A 21,461-nucleotide genomic window follows, 5' to 3' on the forward strand; every position below is an offset into this window, starting at 1 on the left:
TGTGAGACTGAGGAAGACGGGAAGGACGAGGAGAGGTAAAACGCAACACGCGAGCATAGGAGATGCCCGCGAAAGGGGTGAGACGACGAACTTGGCGTCTTGCTTCAGGAAAAGACAGACGATCACTGTGCTTCAAGTTGAGGACGGCTTCATCGAGGTTGTAGTACATACACGAGCGTGAGAAGGTAGGGTGGGCTTCACCGCAATTGAGGCAGCGAGCCTGGGGAGAAGTGCACTCGGACTTAGAATGACTATCGTCCCCTCACAAGGGACACATACACAGTACTGGTGCATTTGAGGACACCGTGGTCGAACTTCCAACACTTATTGCATTGTCTAGGAGAGGGAATGTACTCCTGAACGGAGCATCTGGCACCAGCAAGAATAATATAGGGCGGAAGGGCCCTACTATCAAAGGTGATTTTTACAACTCGAAGGGGCTGACGGCGACGACCACGAGGGGGTCGAGTAAACGTGTCCACCTGGAGGACATATCCTCGAAGACATATCCTGGAGGACATATCCTCGAAGCCTTGGGCTTCGAGGATATGTTTAATATCCTCATGGCAATCTTTGAGGTCCGAACACCAGTTGCAACATGGTGTGGGAGGAGAACAGTGCCAACACTGGCATTTAACCAAGCGTTCTTGGAGACCCGAACAGGGGTCTCTCCAATGCAGGACAAAGCGGCTAACCGAGTAGCTGCATCCTGAGGAGCTGGAGCGACGACACGCATACCGTAACTGGTGGAGTTAAAAGTAAGAGGCATCTACTGAATCAACAAGGTGTTTATGGTGGGAGAAATCGTCAGGAGGAGTAGAATCCAGATGGTGGAGATCAAAGTATTTAGCCCACGTAGCGGGACCAAACAAGGCGTTGTAAGTACTATTACGGGAAGGGGTTGAGCGAGTGCGGCTGTTGCGGGAACGGCGTTGAGAACCCCCGGAGCTCATGGGGATAAAAAGCGCAGTAGTCACAATGAGAGACGAAGCTGTGCCAAGGAACGAGGTGGTCACCACTGGGGGCTGGGGAATCGACCCTACCGCAGAGGAGGGAGGGGAGCTGAGGGGAGTAGTCAGGTCGTTTCGGCCCAATGCAGCCGGGGCTACAGGGCCTGGTCTTCCAACACAGTCCGACTCGGGGGCTTGGTCCCCCACCCCACAGCCTGAGAAAGTACAAGGGAAACATTATCAGCCATGAAAACTAGGGAAACTTTCATTCACGAATGTGCCCCCAACACCCACCATGGAGCCACAATTAGAGGCAGGACACCCAACAAGAAGCTATCGCCGATCTTGCCAGGGCCCCCCAGGGGTGCGTCGTGAGTATACGCCCCACAAACGCCACCTTAAGAACCGTGAGTCCGTCGAGAGCGGGTTCAGTGACGAAAGGAGGATTGACAATAAAAGGTTTGCCTCGCTCGAGACGTTGGGTACTACAGTTCTACGGGTGCAAGAGTATGCCTCCTCAAACACCCGGGCGTCAAAACAAAAGAAGGTCGAAAGAATAATCAAAACAGGTAAAAGGTCGGCAGGAAATGACAATTTAAAAAAGTAAGGGGGATGAAGGAAACATCAGAGCAACTCAAGACAGCAGAAGAGTTATGGGCCCAAGCAACAGCTGGGGGGGGGGGAAGAGATAAGAATAGCCATGGAAGCGACCAGGACGAGCACCAAACATCGGCTCCTGGAGACAGACACAAAGAGGCGAAAACTGAGAAATTAGAAGTTGGAGGTCAAGGAAATTGGCGTAATAACCACGGATGTTCCACTGAATAATAGACATCGACAAAAAGAGAAAGGATAGCAGCAGAGAACAAAGAAGAATTAAAGGTGAAAAAGAAACACAGCACATTAAATAAACACAGGGTCAGGATCAGGGTAGGAAGCATGGATGAACTGAGTAAAGGAGGAGGAAAAGGAGTGAGGACAGACTAGAGGTGGACGATCAGGGTACTGAGGAGTACGAGGAGACAACCGAGAGGGGCGGGCAAGGAGAGCAGGAGGAGTAAGGGCAGAAAGAGGGGAGCGCACCTCAGCAAGGGAAGCAACCGAGACGGAACCGGGGACCAAAGAAACCTCCACAGTAGGAACAGGGGGGCTCTACCACAAAAGCGGGAGAGGAAGGAACGATAGAATCAGAGGAAAAGAAAGCGAAGCCTTCTTACCTGCCGGGGAGGAGGAAGGAGAGGAGCCAGGTTCCGCTTCTGACTCAAAGAGACAGGTGTCCCAGCAGCAATGTACTGGGCAACAGACACTAGCGTTTCAATAGGAGAAGAACGAGAGCGAACAACACGATCACCGGGAGAGCGATGGACATCGGCCCACACAGTCAGGCAACGGAGAGCCAAGAGACTGAGGAAAATGATGGGAAAAAGGATCAGAGGGAGAGGAGAAAGAAGAGACAGGAGACATGACAGACAGGTAGAAAGAAGGAGAACATTAGACAGAAAACCAAGAGGGGAACCCTCCGGGACAGAACGGAAAGGCGTGTTCGGGTCTAAAGTTTGGAAACAGTTGAGAGACTGATGAAGGTGGGAAGGACGAGGAGAGGAAGAGCGCACCACACGAGCATAAGAGACGCCAGCAAAAGGTGGGGAGACAATGAACTTGGCGCCTAGCCTCAGGAAAAGACAAACGGTCCCAGTGCTTCAAATTGAGAACGGCTGCCTCATGTTTGTAACGTATACACGTTCGGGAGAAGATAGGATGGGCCTCACCGAAATTGAGGCAGCAGGCCTGGGGAGAAGTGCACTCCAACTTAGAGTGACCCTCGCCTCCACACAAGGGACAGAGACAGACAGTACTAGAGCATTTGAAGGCACCATGCCCAAACCTCTAGCACTAATTGCAAAGCCGAGGAGATGGAATATACTCCTGAATGGAGCATCTGGCACCAGTAAGAATGACAGAGGGCAGAAGTGTCCTACCATCAAAGGTAATCTACACAACCCGAAGGGGCAGACGGTGACGAGGGGGACTAGAAAACGTATCCACCCGAAGGATAGAATCACCTTGAGCCTCTAGGATATGCTTGATATCCTCGTGGCAGTCTTTTAGATTTCTAACACCGGTTGCGACATGGTGCGGGTGCCAACACTGGCATTTAACCAAGCGTTCTTGGAGACCCAAACAGGGGTCTCGCCAATGCAGGATAAGGCGGCCAAGCAGGTGGCTGCATCCTGAGGAGCAGCAACGACACAGGTACCAAGACGAGTGGGATTGAAAGTAACAGAGGCATCTACTGAATCGACAAGATGCCTATGAAGGGAAAAATCGTCAGGATTGGAATCCAAAGTTTGGAGGTCAAAGTACTTAGTCCACGAAGCAGGACTAAAAGCATGGTATGAATTACTATGGCAAGGGAGCATATTAGAGCGGCCGTGGCAGGGACAGCGATGAGAACCTCTATTAAGAGATGGGTCATAAGGCGCAGTAGTCACAAGTAGTCGCCATGCAAGGGGACGAGGCGGTCACCACAGCTCGCTTGGGGCTCGACCAGCCCACGGAGTAGTAGTCCGGTTCAGGCCTAAACTGGGCCCGGGAGCGGGGGGCTACAGAGCCCGGTCCTCCAGAATAGTCCGAGTCGGGGGGCCTGGTCGACCACCCCATGAGCCTGGGTAAGAGAAGTCATGTCATATATGCAGCAATCAATTTCAAAGGTTCGGGACCTGGAACCAAGGGATACCACTTACCAGGGCAGCCAGGGAGGCCGAGCGCAGGCCAGTGCAGGAAGGGTGCGTCGTCCCCAGCAGTGCTCCCCCTTTTCAACAAGGGAATCCTACTACATCGTCCATTGTCCCTATCGCCCCAACCAGGACACCCAACCATTTACTCAGGGCAGCCCCCCACGGGCGACCCCTCCAGCAGGAGGTCCGATAGCTCACAAGGCCCCCTACATGGTGGCCTTCAGCATGTACACCACCCAAAGAGGGAGCAAAGGCAACCCACACCGATCCCAGAGAGGTGTAAGTAAGTAATTATCAAAAGAAGGCACCAAACCGGGAAGGCTATGTAGCACCATCAAGTACGCAAAATAATCAGAGGGCGCTAAATATCACCAAGGATGCCAATACGAGAACAAAAACGCATAAGGCGAACGATATCAAAAGTATCCGAGTCACCAAGAATTCTATCGAGGGACAGGTGACCGCGAGGGGCGGTCGGAAAGCAAGACACACGCTCGTCCTGGAAGTCAGGACATTCAAGAAGGACATGCACGACCGTAAGAGGGACAATGCAACTAGGACAATAAGGAGCAGGGCGGCGCTCCATCAAGTGACCATGGGTTAAGCGAGTATGGCCAATACGCAACCTCGCCAGAGCTGTTTCCCACCGCCGGTTACGGTGGAAGGAGGACGGCCACGAGGAAACACAACATTTAAGAGTACGGAGCTTGTTACCAGTAACAGACAACCAAGAAGCCTGCCAACGGGAAAGGACTGAGGAATGGATAACCGGGTAAAAGTCGGAATACGGAATGCCCTTGCGAGAGATGGGACAAGAGCGGACAGCTTCCTTGGCAGCAGCATCCGCACGCTCATTTAAAGACACACCAATATGGCTGGGAACCCAACAAAACTCAACCGACTTAAATTTACTGTGAACGAGAAACAGCCAATGCTGGATCTCGACAACTACTGGATGAACCGGATTAAAGGACCCGAGAGCCATGAGGGCACTACGAGAGTCAACAACAACCACAAAGGAAGACTGACAACGAGAAAGCAGGAGTCGAAGAGCATAGAGAATAGCATAAAGTTCCGCTGTAAAGATGCTAGTCTCTGGAGGCAAGCGACACATATAAGTGCGATCAGGAAAAACAACAGAGTAGCCAACACCGTCCGCTGACTTAGACCCATCGGTGAAGACAGAAACGGAGCGGGAGTGAGAAGAAAAGTGCTCGAGGAAAAGGCGTTTTAGAACCGTAGGAGGGGTAAAAGCTTTAGTGATACGGGTCAAGGATGTACAAAACCGCGGAAGAGGGACCCTCCACGGGGGCAAAGAAGGAACAACACGAGGAGAAACATCAGAAATACGAACGGAAAGAGAATCCTGTAGGCGAGATAACCGGACAGAAAGAGGGTGGTGAAGAGGAACAGGAACCGCAGGAGGGGTAAAAGTTAAAGCACGACAGAGGCGAGAGGAAGGATGTTGCAAGGACCGCGCAAGATAGCGAAGACAGTAGCGATCACGGCGGTCCTGGAGAGACAGGAAGCCAGTGTCAACATACAAGCTAAGGATGGGAGTCGAACGAAAGGCACCAGAACTGAGACGCAACCCAGTATGGTGCAAAGCATCAAGACGGCGAAGAGTAGAAGGAGAAGCAGACGAGTAAGCAGGGCAACCATAATCGAGCTTAGACAGGACGAGAGAGGAATGTAAAGCAAGGAGAGTGCGCCTATCTGCCCCCCAAGAAGTATGGGACAAGACCCGAAGGAGGGTAAGGGCCTTAGAGCACTCAACACGGAGGTAAGAGATATGGGGAGACCAAGACAAACGAGTGTCAAGGAATAACCCCAAAAGCTTCGCGGAATCTTTGTATTCAAGGGGATGACCATAAAGTGACAAAGAGGGACGAAGAACAACCCGTTTCCGCGTAAAAGTCATGGCACAAGTCTTAGAAGTAGAGAACTTGAAGCCATGACCTGTGGCCCAAGACGACACGGCATCAATGGCAAGTTGAAGCCGGCGTCGCAGGAAAGGCGAATCATCACCCTGACAACAAAGGGTAAGATCATCGACATAGAGAGCGGAGAATACACCAGAAGGAAGAGAGGAAAGAAGACCATTGAGGGCAACCAGAAAAAGAGTAGTGCTCAGAACACTACCCTGGGGCACACCTTCGTATTGCTGAAAAGAGGGAGAGAGAGCGGTACCAAGGCGCACCCGAAAGGAACGACGAGAGAGGAAGCTGCGGAGAAAGAGAGGGAGATGACCATGAAGGCCAAAAGAATGAAGTTGAGATAGGATATGATAACGCCAAGTGGTGTCGTAAGCCTTTTCTAGGTCAAAAAGGACGGCAACAACGGAGGTCTTCGCAGCAAAAGCAGTACGAATATAGACTTCCAAGTTCACCAGGACATCTGTCGTGCTGCGGCACTTGCGGAAACCAAATTGAGAAGGGGAGAGGAGGTGATGGTGTTCCAGGAACCACATCAGACGAACGTTAACCATACGTTCAAAGAGTTTGCAGACACAACTTGTGAGAGCAATAGGGCGAAAGTCCTTAGGGGAAGTACCCAGAGACCCCGGTTTGCGAACAGGGAGGACAACGGCATCGAGCCAGTCCTCAGGGACTGACGACGACTCCCAGATCCGATTATACAGACTCAGTAAATACTGAGACGTGCTCGGAGGGAGATGGCGAAGCATCTCATAATGAATACCATCGGAGCCCGCCGCCGTAGAACCGCAGAGGGCCAGGGCAGAACGAAGTTCAGAGAGAGAGAAGGGATTATAGGGAAGCTGAAGATGAGTGCAGAAATCTAAAGGACGAGACTCAAGGACAGGTTTACGAAGAAGGAAAGATTGGGGAAGATGAAGACCAGAGCTAACAGAAGAAAAGTGGGAACCCAGTTCGGAAGCGACCTGCAACGGGTCCGCCACAAGAGTATCATGGAGGTGAAGGACCGGTGAAACATCGGGAACGAACTTACCCGCTATCTTGCGGATACGCTTCCAGATCTGGGCCAGAGGGGTTTCGGACGTAATTGTTGAGACGTAAGATGCCCAACATTCACGTTTAGCCGTACGGATGGCCCTACGGGCCACCGCACTCGCTTTCCGAAAGAAAAGAAAAGAATCGGTCGTCTGCCTACGGCGGTGCTTCTTCCAGGCTGCACGCTTACAGCGGACAGCCCGAGCACAGTCCGCATTCCACCAGGGAACGCACTTCCGTGGACCCCGAGAGGAAGAGCGAGGGATAGAGCGGAGGGCAGCGTCGAAGACAGTGTCATGAAAAAGGAGGAGAGCGTGAGAGAGGGGCAGAAGGGAGAGGTCAGAGAGAGTAGCACTGAGGGAAAATAGGGTCCAGTCCGCCTTAGCAAACTGCCACCTAGGGAAAGAGAGGGAAGGGCGAAAAGAGAAAAAGGAAACAAGGATGGGGAAATGATCACTTCCATGGAGGTCATCAAGAACCTGCCACGTGAAATCTAAGTAAAGAGAAGAAGAGCAAAGAGAAAGATCAAGACAAGAAAGGGTGCGAGTTCGAGAGTCCAAATGAGTGGGCTCACCAGAATTCAGAAGAGACAGGGAAGAAGAGAGGAGAAACGGCTCAAGGAGGCGACCCCGGGTATTCGTCAGAACGTCACCCCAAAGAGAATGACGACAATTGAAGTCACCCAGCAGGAGCACAGGCTCCGGCAAGGAGTCTAGGTGGTGTTTCAAATCAGGAAGAGAGAGCGGGACACTCGGGGGGAGATAAATGGAACAAACTGTGTACCATTTCCCCACAAAGATACGAGCAGCAGAACAATGGAGAGGCGAAGGAAAAAGTAAAGGAACAAAGGGAACATCAGCCCGAATCAAGAGAGCAGAAGAATTAGAAGCCCCAGCAATGGCTGGGGGGGGGGGGAGAGAAAGGAATAGCCACGAAAACGACCAGGACGAGCACCAAGCATTGGCTCCTGGAGACAGACACAAAGGGGCGAAAACCGCGAAACCAGAAGTTGGAGTTCGAGGAAATTGGCGTAATAACCTCGAACGTTCCATTGAAGAATGGACAACGACGAGAAGAGAAAGGACAAAAACTGAGAACAAGGAAGAAACAAAGGCGAAAGACCAACAGAGCACGTTAAAGAATATCAGGGTCGGGATCAGGGTCAGCAAAGTCAGGGTTAGGGGGCATGGGTAAACTGAGCAAAGACGGAGGGAAGGAAACGGGAGAACAGATCAGAGGTGGGCGGGCAGGGTCCGGAGGAGGAGGAGGAAGAGGAGGAGACAACGGAGAGGAGCAGTCAAGGACAGCAGCAGGAAGAGGGGGAGTAGAAAGAGGGGAGCGCACCCCAGCAAGAGCAGCAACCGAAAGGGAAGCAGGGGCCAAAAAAACCTCCATAGCAGGAACAGGGGGCGCAAGCACTGAAACGGGAGGGGAAGGAGCAACAGAGCCAGAAGGAGGAGCTGAGGAAGAAAGCGAAGCCTTCTTACCCGCCGGGGAAGAGGAAGGAGAGGAGCCAGGCTTACGCTTCTGACTTAAAGAGACCGGTGTCCCAGCAACCACGTACCGGGCAACGGATTCCAGTGTCTCAACAGGAGAAGCCGAACGAGAGCACACACGACGGCCGTTAGGAGAGCGATGGACATCCGCCCGCACCGACAGGCGGTGGGGAGAGCCGATAGATGGAGGAAGAGGATGGGAAGGAGGATCGGAGGGGGACGAGGAAGAAGACACGACAGACCGGGTAGAAGGAAGGGGAACCCCAGACAGAGGACCAGGAGGAGGATCCTTCGGGAGAGAACCCAAAGGGACAGAGGAGGGGGCAGTGGGCGCATCAGGGTCCAAGGCCCGGAAACAGTTGTGAGTCTGAGGAAGGCGGGAAGGACGAGGAGAGGAAGAGCGCAACACGCGAGCATAAGAGATATTAGCATAAGGCGGGAGCCGGCGAACCTGGCGCCTCGCCTCAGGAAAAGATAAACGCTCCCGGTGCTTCAAGTTGAGGACGGCTGCCTCAAGCTTGTAATGGACACACGCACGGGAGAAGGTAGGATGGGCCTCACCGCAGTTGAGGCAACGAGCCTGGGGAGAAGCGCACTCCGACTTAGAGTGACCTTCGCCACCACACAAAGGACAGAGAGAGACAGTCCCGGAGCAGCGGAGGGCACCATGCCCAAACCTCCAGCACTTGTTGCAGAGCCGAGGAGAAGGAATGTACTCCTGGACAGAGCACCTGGCACCAGCAAGAATGACAGGAAGGTGGAAGGGTCCTACCATCAAAGGTAATCTTCACAACCCGGAGGGGTTGACGGCGACTACCACGAGGGGGACGAGTAAACGTGTCCACCTGGAGAATAGAATGGCCCTGGGCAGCGAGGATATGTCGAATATCGTCGTGGCAGTCGCGCAGGTCCCGAACACCGGTCGCAACATGGGGCGGGAGCAAAATAGTGCCAACACTGGCATTCAACTGAGCGTTCTTCGAGACCCGAACGGGGGTCTCGCCAAGGCAGGATAAGGCAGCCAAGCGGGAAGCAGCATCCTGAGAAGGAGCAGCAACGACACGTGTACCGAGACGAGTGGGGTTGAAAGTAATGGAGGCATCCACGGAATCAATGAGATGTCGATGGAGGGAGAAATCGTCAGGAGGCGCAGAATCAAGAGGGAGGAGATCAAAATATTTGGCCCATGAAGCGGGACCAAACAAGGCTTGATAGGTAGCAGAACTGGAAGGAATCGAGCGAGGGCGGCCGTGACGAGGACGGCGGTGAGAACCCCCAGAGAGAGAGGGGTTAAAAGGCGCAGTAGTTACAACTAGAGAAGGAGCCGCGCCAGGGGACGAGGTAGTCACCACTGGGGGCTTGGGGCTCGACCCAACCACAGAGGAGGGAGGGGAGCCAGAGGAAGGAGTCAGAGAGGCCAAAGGAGGAGCAAGGTCGGGGCCCAATGCAGCGGAGGCTACAGAGCCCGGTCTTCCAATACGGACCGACTCGGGGGCTTGGTCGCCCACCCCACGAGCCTGAAAAGGTAAACCAGAAGAAGCCGAAGCAGGGGTAATCATCTTGACGAAAGAAGAATTCACTCACGAATGTGCCCCCACACCCACCATGGAGCCACAATTAGAGGCAGGACACCCAACAAGAAGCTATCGCCGATCTTGTCGGGGCCTCCTAGGGGTGCGTCGCGAGTATACGCCCCACAAACGCCACCTTAACAAACCGACAGTCCGTCGAGATCGGGTTCAGTGACGAAGTGGGGATTGACAATAAAAGGTTCCCCTCGCTCTCTACGTCGGGTACTGCAGTTCTACGGGTGCATGAGTATGCCTCCTCAAGCACCCGGGCGTCAAAATAGAAGAAGTCCAAGGGAAGAACCAGAACGAGCAAAAGGTCGGCAGGAAACGGCAAGCAGATAGGAGAAGAGGGGGGAGAAAAACGAAACAGAAGGAAAAGGAAAAGATGCCCAGCAGAATTGGAGAGGACGGCAGCAGGAGCACAAGGCTAGAAAAGGACAGAGGACTGTCCCAAGGAGCATCACACTCCGGCAGCCGCCCACAAAGCCCCCACACGGCGACAACGAGCTGAGCGGGGAGGGGGCCAGAGAGGTGTATGTGAGCCCCCCCAAGCATGATGGAACCACGGAGGGGGGCTGCGCAGATATGCGGCGCAGCTTGTGTGATGTCATGCTAGTTTTCATTTGGGGAGTTTTGTCCACTTGTTTGTCTATTTTCGTTGTTAACCAGAATAGGGGTTTGTTTTGGGGGCTCTTGTCTTTCTGGGTGCCTGTCCCTGTCAATGGTAGATATAGAATGCTCCAAATCACATGTGCTATTCTATAGGCCACTGCTCCTCGTGCCTTTCTGAGGAGGCCAGGTTCTGGCCCTTGGTCGCCGGTAAGCCCGGACCTCCACCCACATCGACTGGTGCCAAAGTTATAGATATTCCTATCAGCCTGGATAGCTCCGGGGAGCCGAAGGGGGGGGGGGGGGAAGCCGAAGGGGCTCCCCCCACCCCAGAGAAAGAAATGCTAGGCCTCTTGTTGTCGCATCCCCTCTATACAAAGTCCAGTTATGCTTCTACTGCATGGCATATCAAACAAATACCTTTTCATTATATTTCTTTGATTAATACTTTATAGTTTATATTAGAGGAAGATAGGTTAATTAGTTTAGGTAAGGAGAGAGTAGTTTAAGCTAGGTTGAACAGAACACGGTAGACGTTTTATTTATTACTTATTTCAGTTTTATTTCTTTTATAGTTTTATTTCGGTTTTTACACTTTATTCTCTATAGTTTTTATAGTTTTATTTCTACTCTTATTTGTTTTTTTATAGTTTTTATTTCTACTCGTACTTATTATTACTACATTAAACTAATATCAACTAAAACATTTTAAAGTAGTTGTAAGTCAATCTTATATAATTAGTATGCATGTAAAATCATACATTTTTACCTACTTTAACAAAAATAAAAGTTTTCCAGAAATTTTGGCTATGATTTTCAATGTATTTAATATATATATGGTTGTTATTAGTTAGTTTAGTTCATTTATTATGCACCCCATACCCATCTTGTGGGCGGTAGTGGAAAGGGTTACAGAGGCACATAATGGGCTCAGGGACTGAACCCCACAATTCATTTAGCTAAGCAAGTTACAATCTTGATGAGCTAGTTACAAAATTCAGTATAAGTCGTCACAACAATGGGTTCGAGATCTACCACAAGTACAGGTTCTAAATTAAGCAACTGTGTTATTATTATACATTTATATGTTTGTTATTGTTTAATATGCGAGATTACATTACAGTAAACCAAAACCACCAGGTATATGGGCCTGCGGGGCGCTCCAAGCAACAGCCTGGTGGACCAAACTCTCACAAATCAAGTCTGGCCTCGGGCAGGGCTTGGGGAGTAGAACTCCCAGAACCCCATCAACCAGATATATCAATCAGGTATATGACAGGTAAACACATCATTTCAGCAGGACTTTAATGTTTGGTCTTGATACTGGTCTTAGATGTGAAGGAACAGGTATGAGTATTTTGGTCAATGTGGAAGTTAACCCATTAAAAAACGGCTGCAATAAATACCACTTCCTGCAATCGTCACCCATGATGATGATAAAGGCCCTGGCAGAGACCCATACTAGGCAGCAATATTCCTAGTCATGTAATGCAGATGAATACTGCATTCAGTCCAGTTGAGTTCAAAAACTTAATTTTGACCCATTAATTTGACGATTCATTAGAGTCATCGACATCGAAGTTGTGATATCTTCTCTCTTCTTAGGGGTGGATATCAGTAGTGGTTCCCAATGTGTATCCGATTCATTATATGAGTCAGACACAGTTAATTTATAGAAAGACATCCTGGGAGCATACCTGGGCAGAGAATTGCCCATGTCAGGAGGAAGTGAACCGAAGGAAGTAGAATGTGATGCCTTGTGGAGGTCAGGTAGTCCAGAGTAGTCATCCGCCAGTGGTCCAGAGGAGAACATAAGCTCTTCCTCCAAATTCAACTCTAAAGATGCGTCTGATAACAGCTGCCGACTGTAAAATAAAAAAAATCAGTAAGTGCTATGAAAACAAATAACCAATGGAAAGGTAGTGTTCAAAGTATTAAAACTAACATGCTGTCATGACCTCATGAACCCAGCATCGCTGGCCAACCAAAGCCTGGCCAATTTCAAGCAAGAGTCTAGGGGAAGTAATAAAAACGGCTGATTACAACAACGCTAGTTCACTGGGGCATATAACTAGGTCACCGTAAAACTAATATATATATTATATATATTATTTACAGCACACTAAAGCTGATACTTTCATCAGAAAGAAGAGAGCAACACACGACTAGTAGTCCCATACAACAGTGATCACTTAACTGTCAACTCTAGTAGCAAATCAGCTTTCCATTTAGTAACTAACTCAACTATCAAATCAGTTAACAACTCGGTAACAAACTAATATTGAATCAATCATATCAGTAACGGCTTAAACATAGGCATAACTGACACCAGTCTCCAACCTGGCGCAGTGGTATACTATCCTACGTAACAGTTGGGAAGGGTGACAGGTAAAGGTGGGCAAAAGAACCAGTTACACTCTAACACAAACACTATCACAATTCCCACAATCACCGACCATCTGACCACTATTAGCCTGATCCATAAAGCATTACTAAACATTAAGAATTACATACACAATGTACAACCAGAAGACAAGACTTGTGACGTCTACCTCTCTGGTAAGGTATAATACACCCATTTCGTCCAACCATCACTGTAATGATGTATATAAGTTGTTACGAATAAAGTTTAGTTCTCATCCTGATAGGAGGTGATGTTCTAGAGTTTGATATAAAATGAATGAACCATATACAACTTTGTCAACAAACCCTCTTGTTATACCTGTTGTAAGAGTTAGAGGGGAAGACTTCATGTGGATCGTCTTGCACGGGTCCATCTTCAGCATACCGTTGCAAACCGTCATAATCCCACTCCAGTGATGGCATCGTGTCATCCTAAGAGTATTTTAAAAAAATATGAACATGGTCAGTATACAAAATGGTGGAGATAATGGTAGTGTAAATAACTATTACATAGTTTTTTAAATAAAACTAGTTAAGTGAAGGTATCCCTTTCTCTATGCCAGACTTGCCTCATTCATTCATTATTCCGTAAATATTATGACCATATCTCCCTTATTCTTCTCTCATTCAGTGATGAGGTTATATATCTTTACTAATGTATTCCTCATAACTGCAGTACCTTTCAACTCTGGTACAAGTCTGGAGGAATTCCTCTGAACTTTCTACAACTGTTTTCTTGTATACGAGATAAAACCTGTGTTAATGTTCCACATTCCAGAATTTGTCTGACACATGTTTATAGATAAGTGACCACTTATCAAGTACTACGGCAGGAGAGAAATCTAGCTCTTTATACCCTGCCTCCAAGCCATTTATACCTGGCATGCACACTGTCCCTCTTTACTACATCTCAAAATTATTAACGCTCTCATCACATTTCTTTTTTAAGTTATAGATGGAATTGGCTTAACTTTGCCAGCTGCCAGCATTAAACCCTAAAATCTCTAATGGGAAGGGATAAAGGCACTATTGAGGGCCAACCAGAAAGACATTTCATTCCATTTAACGTCCGATTTCGGGAAGGGCCTCTCAGTAGCTGCCTTGTGCTTACTCATGGCGCCACTTTGGTAACAACACTTCCTGAAATGGAATATAAATGTAGTAGAACTAGAAAACTGGATAAGGACTTACTCATGGGGAGACAATGACAGAAAGAGGGTGTGTGTGATTGATCAGAATATTGGTTGTGGGGTGTTGAGCAGGGTTGGGGGAGTGTGGGTGGGCAGTTAGAATGTGTTGGGTTAGAGTATTAGGGAGGAGTGGTGGGTGGGAGAGATGACCAGGGAAGCTGTGGTAATCAAGGGCCAGATTCACGAAGTACTTACGCAAGCAAGCACTTACGAACCTGTACATCTTCTCAATCTTTGGCAGCTTGCTTTACAATTATGAAACGGTTAATCAGCTGTGAAGCACCAGGAAGCTATTTATAATGATAACAGTCTATTGGTTAGGTTTCATGCTTGTAAACTGTTTAATAAATGTCACCAAAGGCGTCAAAGATTGAGGAACGATGTACACGTTTGTAAGTATTTGCATAACTGCTTCGCGAATCTGGTGCCAGGGTTGAGGTGTGGTGGTAAGGGAGATGGATGTATTGTTGGATTAGGTGGAAATAACAGTGGAAGAAGTGAAGGAGGTGGAGGCAACAGAGGTGATAGTGGATTAAATAAATATGTAGGTAGTTACCGGGTGGTTAATATGGGATACATTTCTTAATTTCAATAGCTGCCATAATTTGTTTACTCCAACTTTAGTATTTTAAGTTTTAAGTTAATATTATCAGGTATTCTCCGATACAAAACAAAAACTTGTCTGAAAATAACAGCGTTGAATGCAATGAAACTATTTTCTGGGTGAACCTCGGAAGCTCCCTGGAGCTATCGGGCTGATATGCGATACATTAGACCAGGGCTATAGTCAATGGCTTTAGGATACCAGGGACCACGCCCATGAACACCCCCCCCCCCTCCCCGTGATTGGAGGTTTATCTTATCTACTATTTACCAAGATTAGGTACCCAGAAATGTAACAAAAAACAGACCCTTCAAGGTTAAACAAAAGCCGAACAGTGCGGTAAAACTCCGTTAATTCCCAAGGAAACGAGCAAACATCACACCACACCGTCGCGTCGCTCGTCCACGCTCGTCGACACTTCGAATATGAACTGCACGGAGATCCAAACCCTGAGAACCAGCAGAAGAGGTCACTCGAAGCGACCAGCCCCAAAGAGGCAACGACCAAAGGGAACCCCCGCAGTTCAGCCAATGAACCAATGGAGAACAGTCTTAATGGAGCCGGATGGTCGAAACCTGAGCTACCCGACCCTCCGATGCAACAGCCAACTCGCCACGAATATCGGCACCTCGCTGCGAGCCTAATGGAAAGAGGGAACATGGCCGCTGCCTCCTGGCATGGGCAATTCTCTGCTGAGGTATGCCCCCAGGCTGTCTTTCTATCAATTGACATAATCAGACTTCTCATGAATCACATACCTTTTGAGCCGCTACTGATATCTACCCCTAAGAAGAGTTAACTCACAATCTCTGTGTCAATGTTTAGCTAACAAATCGTCAAAATCTTATCTAGCAAATGCATGGCCTTGAGTTAGTAAGAGCACCTGCAGACACATTGGGACTCACATTAGTGCGATGGCGAACCAACCGCGGGTTGTAGTGGACATGTTGGCCTGCGGGCGGCTCCAAGCAATAGCCTGTTGGACCAAGATATCTCAAGTCAATCTTGAGATATCGGGCTTAAGGGGAATACAAGAATTACCAGAGCTCACTCTAGGTATACTCCATGTATGAACCAGTTCTGGCGAGGTTTTTGACGAGGTATAAACCTCAAATTATGATATTAAATAAGTAATTATTTCCCTTCCCCACCTCTTAACCTCCTTTTACCTGGATGAAAGCTGGGTCCTCGTCTTCAAATTCGTTTGGATCCTGCACAAGATCCTCCTCCGGGAGTGATGTCAGGATGCCTTGAGGGCGGCGCGCTGGTGGTGTAGCGGTGGGCGTGGGCGGCGGCGTGGTGGGGCTGCCCACTTCTTTCCTCCAGTGTTTCCATAGTTTCCAACATATGAAGGAACCCACGCCCACTAAAATAATGATGCCGCCCACTCGAACTGCAAAAAAGAAGAAACAAAACAGTTAACATCAAATCACCTGTGAATTTATCCACCCCCTCACACTAGGCTGTTTAAAGCAGCGGCCGTCCTCCCTAGATGCCACCATCTGGTCACCACTTGGTCCGGGAGACATCTCCCGTCACGCAGGGTGCAGTCGCGCCTCCACAGATCTCCAGTATCAGCTCTTGATACTGGTAATGGCTCAAAAGGGCCACCACTTGCGAGCTATTCATGCCCGTGCCACCTTTTGGGTGGCTTCATCTTCATAACACATTCACAAGGGAGACATCTCCCGTCACGCAGGGTGCATTCGCACCTCCACAGATCTCCAGTATCAGCTCTTAATACTGGTGATGGCTCGAAAGGGCCACCACTTACGAGCTATTCATGCCCGTGCCACCTTTTGGGTGGCTTCATCTTCATCTTCTTCATCTGTTTAAAACACGGGAGACATCTTCCGTCACGCAGGGTGCAGTTGCACCTCCACAGATCTCCAGTATCAGCTCTTGATACTGGTGATGGCTCAAAAGGGCCACCACTTACCAATTCATGCCCGTGCCACCTATTGGGTGGCTTCATCTTCATCTTAACACAAGGGAGGGATGTCAAGGGAGACATCTCCCATCATGCAGGGTGCATTCGCACCTCCACAGATCTCTAGTATCAGCTCTTGATACTGGTAATGGCTCAAAAGGGCCACCACTTACGGGCTATTCATGCCCGTGCCACCTCTTGGGTGGCTTAATCTTCATCAATCATCAATCAATCCCTAGATGCATTCATCAATTGTAACATACTAGCTTGTTCTCGTATAAAAAAAGGCGAAAGATTTATGCGTTTTGAAGTGAAACATCCTAAGAGACATCGAAAGCAAGGAGACCAGTGGAGGGCGAGTTAACCGTTTCCGAGACCCGCCCGGAAACAATTACGGAAGCTCTCAAGGATCATCTCCCAAGCACATTCAAAGAGGAGTGGGAGTATGGAATACTCGAGATCTTACCCAAATACAGAGACCTCAACTTCCTGAAGGCACCCTCCAGGGAGTCTGGAGAGACAGGAGAGCATGGACGGGACCAAGGTCGACGGCACTTTAACACCTGCCCTTCACCCCAAATCCGGAGGTCCTCCTCCAGGAGAGTGATATATAAAAAAGAAGATAATGGAAAAATTTGACCTCTACGAGGTTAACATTTTTTTTCAACAGGAGGACGTAGAAATTATAGCCCTGGTAAAACCAATTTTTACAACTATAGAATATCTAAAAGACAAGTTGACGTTTGTTTGTTTGTCCAACGGGCAGCGAGGCTAAACACAGTCCCTGAATATTTTGTCCTAAAGGTGGTTCCCATTTTTTCAGCAGGTCTCCCAATCCTACCAGGACCTAGCCAACTGTCTAAACCGAGTTAACTTTGAACAGGCCAGAGAGTCTATGGAGACACGTTCCTTCTCAAAGCCTCGCATATGACAAATGTGCGAGCTCATCGTAGCCCGCCTCCTAATACGAGGTTAGGACCAGGTAATAATAGGTACATCCTTATGGGAAGGTTTCAGACGAAAGACAACTCCGAAACCAGGGACCCTCTAAAGATACGACGGAAGTCTAATCAGGACAGACGTCACACAGGTATGAAAGTTTTTTCTCAAAGGTACAGGTACCGTACCGTTTTCTGCAGTGAACCTTCTCAGGAAGGTACACTGCAGGCTTACTACAACAGAAGCCTTAATGCACTGAAGCCCTAGGTCTAAAAAGCCACAGAACAAGTGCAGCCACAACAAAAGCCAGCGGCCCCAAAACCCTTACGTTCAGTGCTCCTGATGAACAATGACGATGTCCCCTATTCTAGGCAGGCCTGTCCTACAACAACCCCCCTCCCACCCAGAACAGACTCTAACAGGAGAAAGAGCCGCAGAGACAACTTCCAATGGGTCACCTCGGCGAACAACCGGCAAGGTAGGAATAACAGACAAGTCACGAGTCGGATGGAGAGATTCATCACGACACAAACCGGATGACAACCAAGCGAGGAACAATAAGGACAGATCCAGAGAGAACCAAGGGTAACAGGAACGGGTTCGGCGACAACAGAGGCCAGAACAGGATCACCCCAGGCAACAACGAAGGCAATAACAGCAGACTATCCCTCCTGGAACAACAACAGACAGAGGTAATAATAATAGGGGCCAGAATTTTTTTCAGTAGGCAAATTTTTTCAGAGGCAACAATCTGAACCAGAACAACAAAAGACCCAAGCGCTGGAACAGCACGAACTGAGACCAACAGTTGAGAAGACAGACACAGAAGGTGGAACGGTAGAGATCTGAGAAACTCAGAAAGCCTCAGGAATTAAGGCAGAAAAGAGGGAAACTGAAACAGACAGTTGTCTCTGAGGTACCCCTAACTGAACAGGAGGGGAAACTGTTGGAAAGGGGACTTACGTTCGTGATAGGCCCTCCGGCGCGTAAGAAGAGAGAAGATACGATAGAGGATCTGTGCAACAACTTTGAAACTTGTATCGACAAAGTTTGCAACAACCTCCGGCCGGAGTAAGATAAGTCAACACTACAGCCACTATCACTGCACACTATACATGATGCCAATACCCTATACCCAGAACTGTAATGTCGACCTATTGATATTTTACTCACATGTACTTGGTTCCTCTGCCATGAAACCCACGGTTGTGTTGACTCTTGCTCTCTGCGCCACCTGCTTCGCCAACTGTTCCATCGCGAGTGTTCCTGGCTATAAATTTAATGATGAAGATTAAGCTACCCAAGAGGTGGCACGGACAAGAATAGCAAGTAACCTGGCTATAGATTGATTGATATTGAATAGCAAGTAACCTGGCTATAGACCACCACACTGCCTTTATATACTGGCCCTCATCTCACCTAATAGGAAAAGTTCAAATTCAAGTTCGTTTATTAAGACAATAAAATACACAAGAACAAAGATAACTGCAGAAAGCCTCTTGGCTCTTACGAGGCAGCTCCTATCGATAACTATCCAATCCCACTCGTATACTTGTCCAACCCGCTCTTGAAACAATCGAGGGACCCCACCTCCACCACGTTACGCGGTAATCGGTTCCACAAATCAACAACCCTGTTACCGAACCAGTATTTACCCAAGTCTTTCCTAAATCTAAACAATACCCATTGTTTCGTGTTCTGTCTTGTGTTGATACTTTTAATACTCTATTAATATCTCCTTTGTTGTGTCCATTCATCCACTTGTAAACCTCTATCATGTCACCCCTAACTCTTCGCCTTTCCAGTGAATGCAATTTAAGCTTTGTTAATCTTTCTTCATATGAAAGATTTCTAATTTGGGGAATTAACTTAGTCATCCTACGCTGGACACGTTCAAGTGAATTTATATCCATTCTATAGTAAGGCGACCAAAACTGAACTGCATAATCTAAATGGGGCCTAACTAGAGCAAGATATAGCTGAAGAACCACACCAGGTGTCTTGTTACTAACGCTTCGATTAATAAATCCCAGTGTCCTATTTGCCTTATTACGAACATTCATGCATTGTTCTTTTTTTTTTAAATTCTTGCTTATCATAACTCCCAGATCCCTTTCGTAATTCGACTTCGTAATCTCAACACCATCTAGCTCGTATCTTGTAACCATCATCATTACCTAGCCTCAAAACTTTACATTTATCAGCATTAAACTGCATCTGCCAATCCTTTGACCATTTAAAAACCCTATTTAGATCAACTTGAAGTGATAGCGAGTCTTCTTCCCTGTTAATTTCCCTGTCGATTTTTGTATCATCGGCAAATTTGCAAATGTTGCTACTCAAACCCGAATCCAAATCATTGATATATATTATAAACAACAGAGGTCACAGGACAGAGCCCTGAGGCACTCCACTTACAACATGTGCTTTTCGTTTAATTCTATCCAAATAGTTTCTGTATGTGGCTCAGTTTTGATTCCCTCTTTGAGACTACATTTCAAATTGTCCCTAACATACATTAGACAAGGAGGGGGAGTAACCATATATCTGTGTGAAATAGTTTAAATCCATTTGATATTCCGCTAAGAGTTCTCTATTTTCTACATTCATCCACGTTTCGGTAAGTGCAATAATATCTATTCCTTCTGTACAGATAAGAGCATTTAACTTGTTTATTTTGTTTCATAGACTTCTACGGATAAGTTTAGATTTAGGAAAGACTTGGGTAAATACTGGTTCAGTAACAGGGTTGTAGATTTGTGGAACCAATTGCCGCGTAACGTGGTGGAGGTGGGGTCCCTCGATTGTTTGAAGCGCGGGTTGGACAAGTATATGAGTGGGATTGGGTGGTTATAGAATAGGAGCTGCCTCGTATGGGCCAATAGGCCTTCTGCAGTTACCTTTGTTCTTATGTTCTTATGTTCTACTGTTAGTGTAATATACCCTAAGTGAATTGTTATTGAGGCCCTTCTCTTTCCCTGATCATTTTGCCAATTTGTTTCTCCAGCAAACATTTTTATTACCACCTCCTTCCTTCCTCCCTATTAATTCCTATACCACTATCTACTAACAGTTTAAACCCAAACAAACGCCTCTAACCACTGGTTCCAACGAGTTCGCAACAACCCCAGCCCTCGATAGATGCACCCCATCACGAGCATACCTTTTATTTCTTCCATAGAAGTGTTCCCAGTTGTCTATGAAAGATATTGCATTTGATTTGCAATATCTTTCTAGCCGGCAATTGACACCAAGTGCCCTCGACAACCATTCATTTCCAACGCTCTTTCTTGAAAGAATCCCACATATGATCGGGATTCCTCCCTTGCTCCTAATTCTATGGCTTTGTTAAATGTCTTTATCAGTTCCTGACTCCTAACTCGTCCAACATCATTACCCCCTGCAATCAGTATCCACAGTACCTACAGTGCCGAAGTCTGTGTACTCCCTAATCAAGACTCAACATCCTGCCTTTCCATCCCTAGCTACTGACCCATCACAATATACATGTAGTGTGTTTTCTGTAGGTAATTTCCTAATTAGACAATCATGTGTTGCCCTCAGCTCTCCTATCCCATACATACTTTTGTCATTTGCAAAGGAATAATTACTACATCTACGTTACAATCCTCCCGTGGTGGTGTGAATTGTCTCTTGGGTAAAGCAATACATTCTGGAATAACATCATACTCTAACATTAGAACAAAGTACTCATATGTTCTCTTATTATACTTTTATACTTTAGCTTACATGATTCATTATTTCCCACCTTTTGAACTGGGAGGATTAATTCATTAGCTCCCCCACCTTCATTAATCTAATGACAGGCTGCATTTATCTCTGAAAATCTATCCCCAATACTCTTCAGATTAAATTCCATCATTATCTCAGGATCCCCAAGAAATGGTATGATTAAGATTATTCTCATGGCTTTATTTTGTACCCTCTCCAACTTGCCCATCCTACCTTTACTAAAACAAGAAATGACAGGTACAGCATTTCTTGTTTTGGTAAAGGTAGGATGACAAGTTTGAGAAGGTACAAAATAAAGCCATGAGA

The 21,461-nt window shown here is 47.8% G+C and overlaps 1 protein-coding gene across 1 annotated transcript; it reads right to left on the minus strand.

Moving 5' to 3' along the window:
• Positions 1-11,197: 11,197 nt before the first annotated feature.
• LOC138369855 (uncharacterized) lies at positions 11,198-15,923 on the minus strand. The gene is made up of 2 exons (XM_069333598.1): positions 13,059-15,923; positions 11,198-12,201 (listed from the first exon to the last, which is right to left on the minus strand). The coding sequence occupies exons 1-2, from the start codon at positions 13,160-13,162 to the stop codon at positions 11,859-11,861; spliced, it is 447 nt and encodes a 148-aa protein (XP_069189699.1). The 5' UTR covers positions 13,163-15,923; the 3' UTR covers positions 11,198-11,858.
• Positions 15,924-21,461: the final 5,538 nt, after the last annotated feature.

The sequence above is a fragment of the Procambarus clarkii genome, chromosome 30 (genome assembly GCF_040958095.1).
Source record: "Procambarus clarkii isolate CNS0578487 chromosome 30, FALCON_Pclarkii_2.0, whole genome shotgun sequence".
Taxonomy (NCBI): Eukaryota; Metazoa; Arthropoda; class Malacostraca; order Decapoda; family Cambaridae; genus Procambarus; species Procambarus clarkii.

Bases quoted from the DNA above. Each gene is read 5' to 3' on its own strand.
- LOC138369855 (XM_069333598.1), bottom strand. From the start codon at position 13,162: ATGCCATCACTGGAGTGGGATTATGACGGTTTGCAACGGTATGCTGAA. The intron at 12,202-13,058 runs GTATAACAAGAG...TTTATTTTACAG, and splicing joins CCCTCTAACTCTTACAACAG to TCGGCAGCTGTTATCAGACG.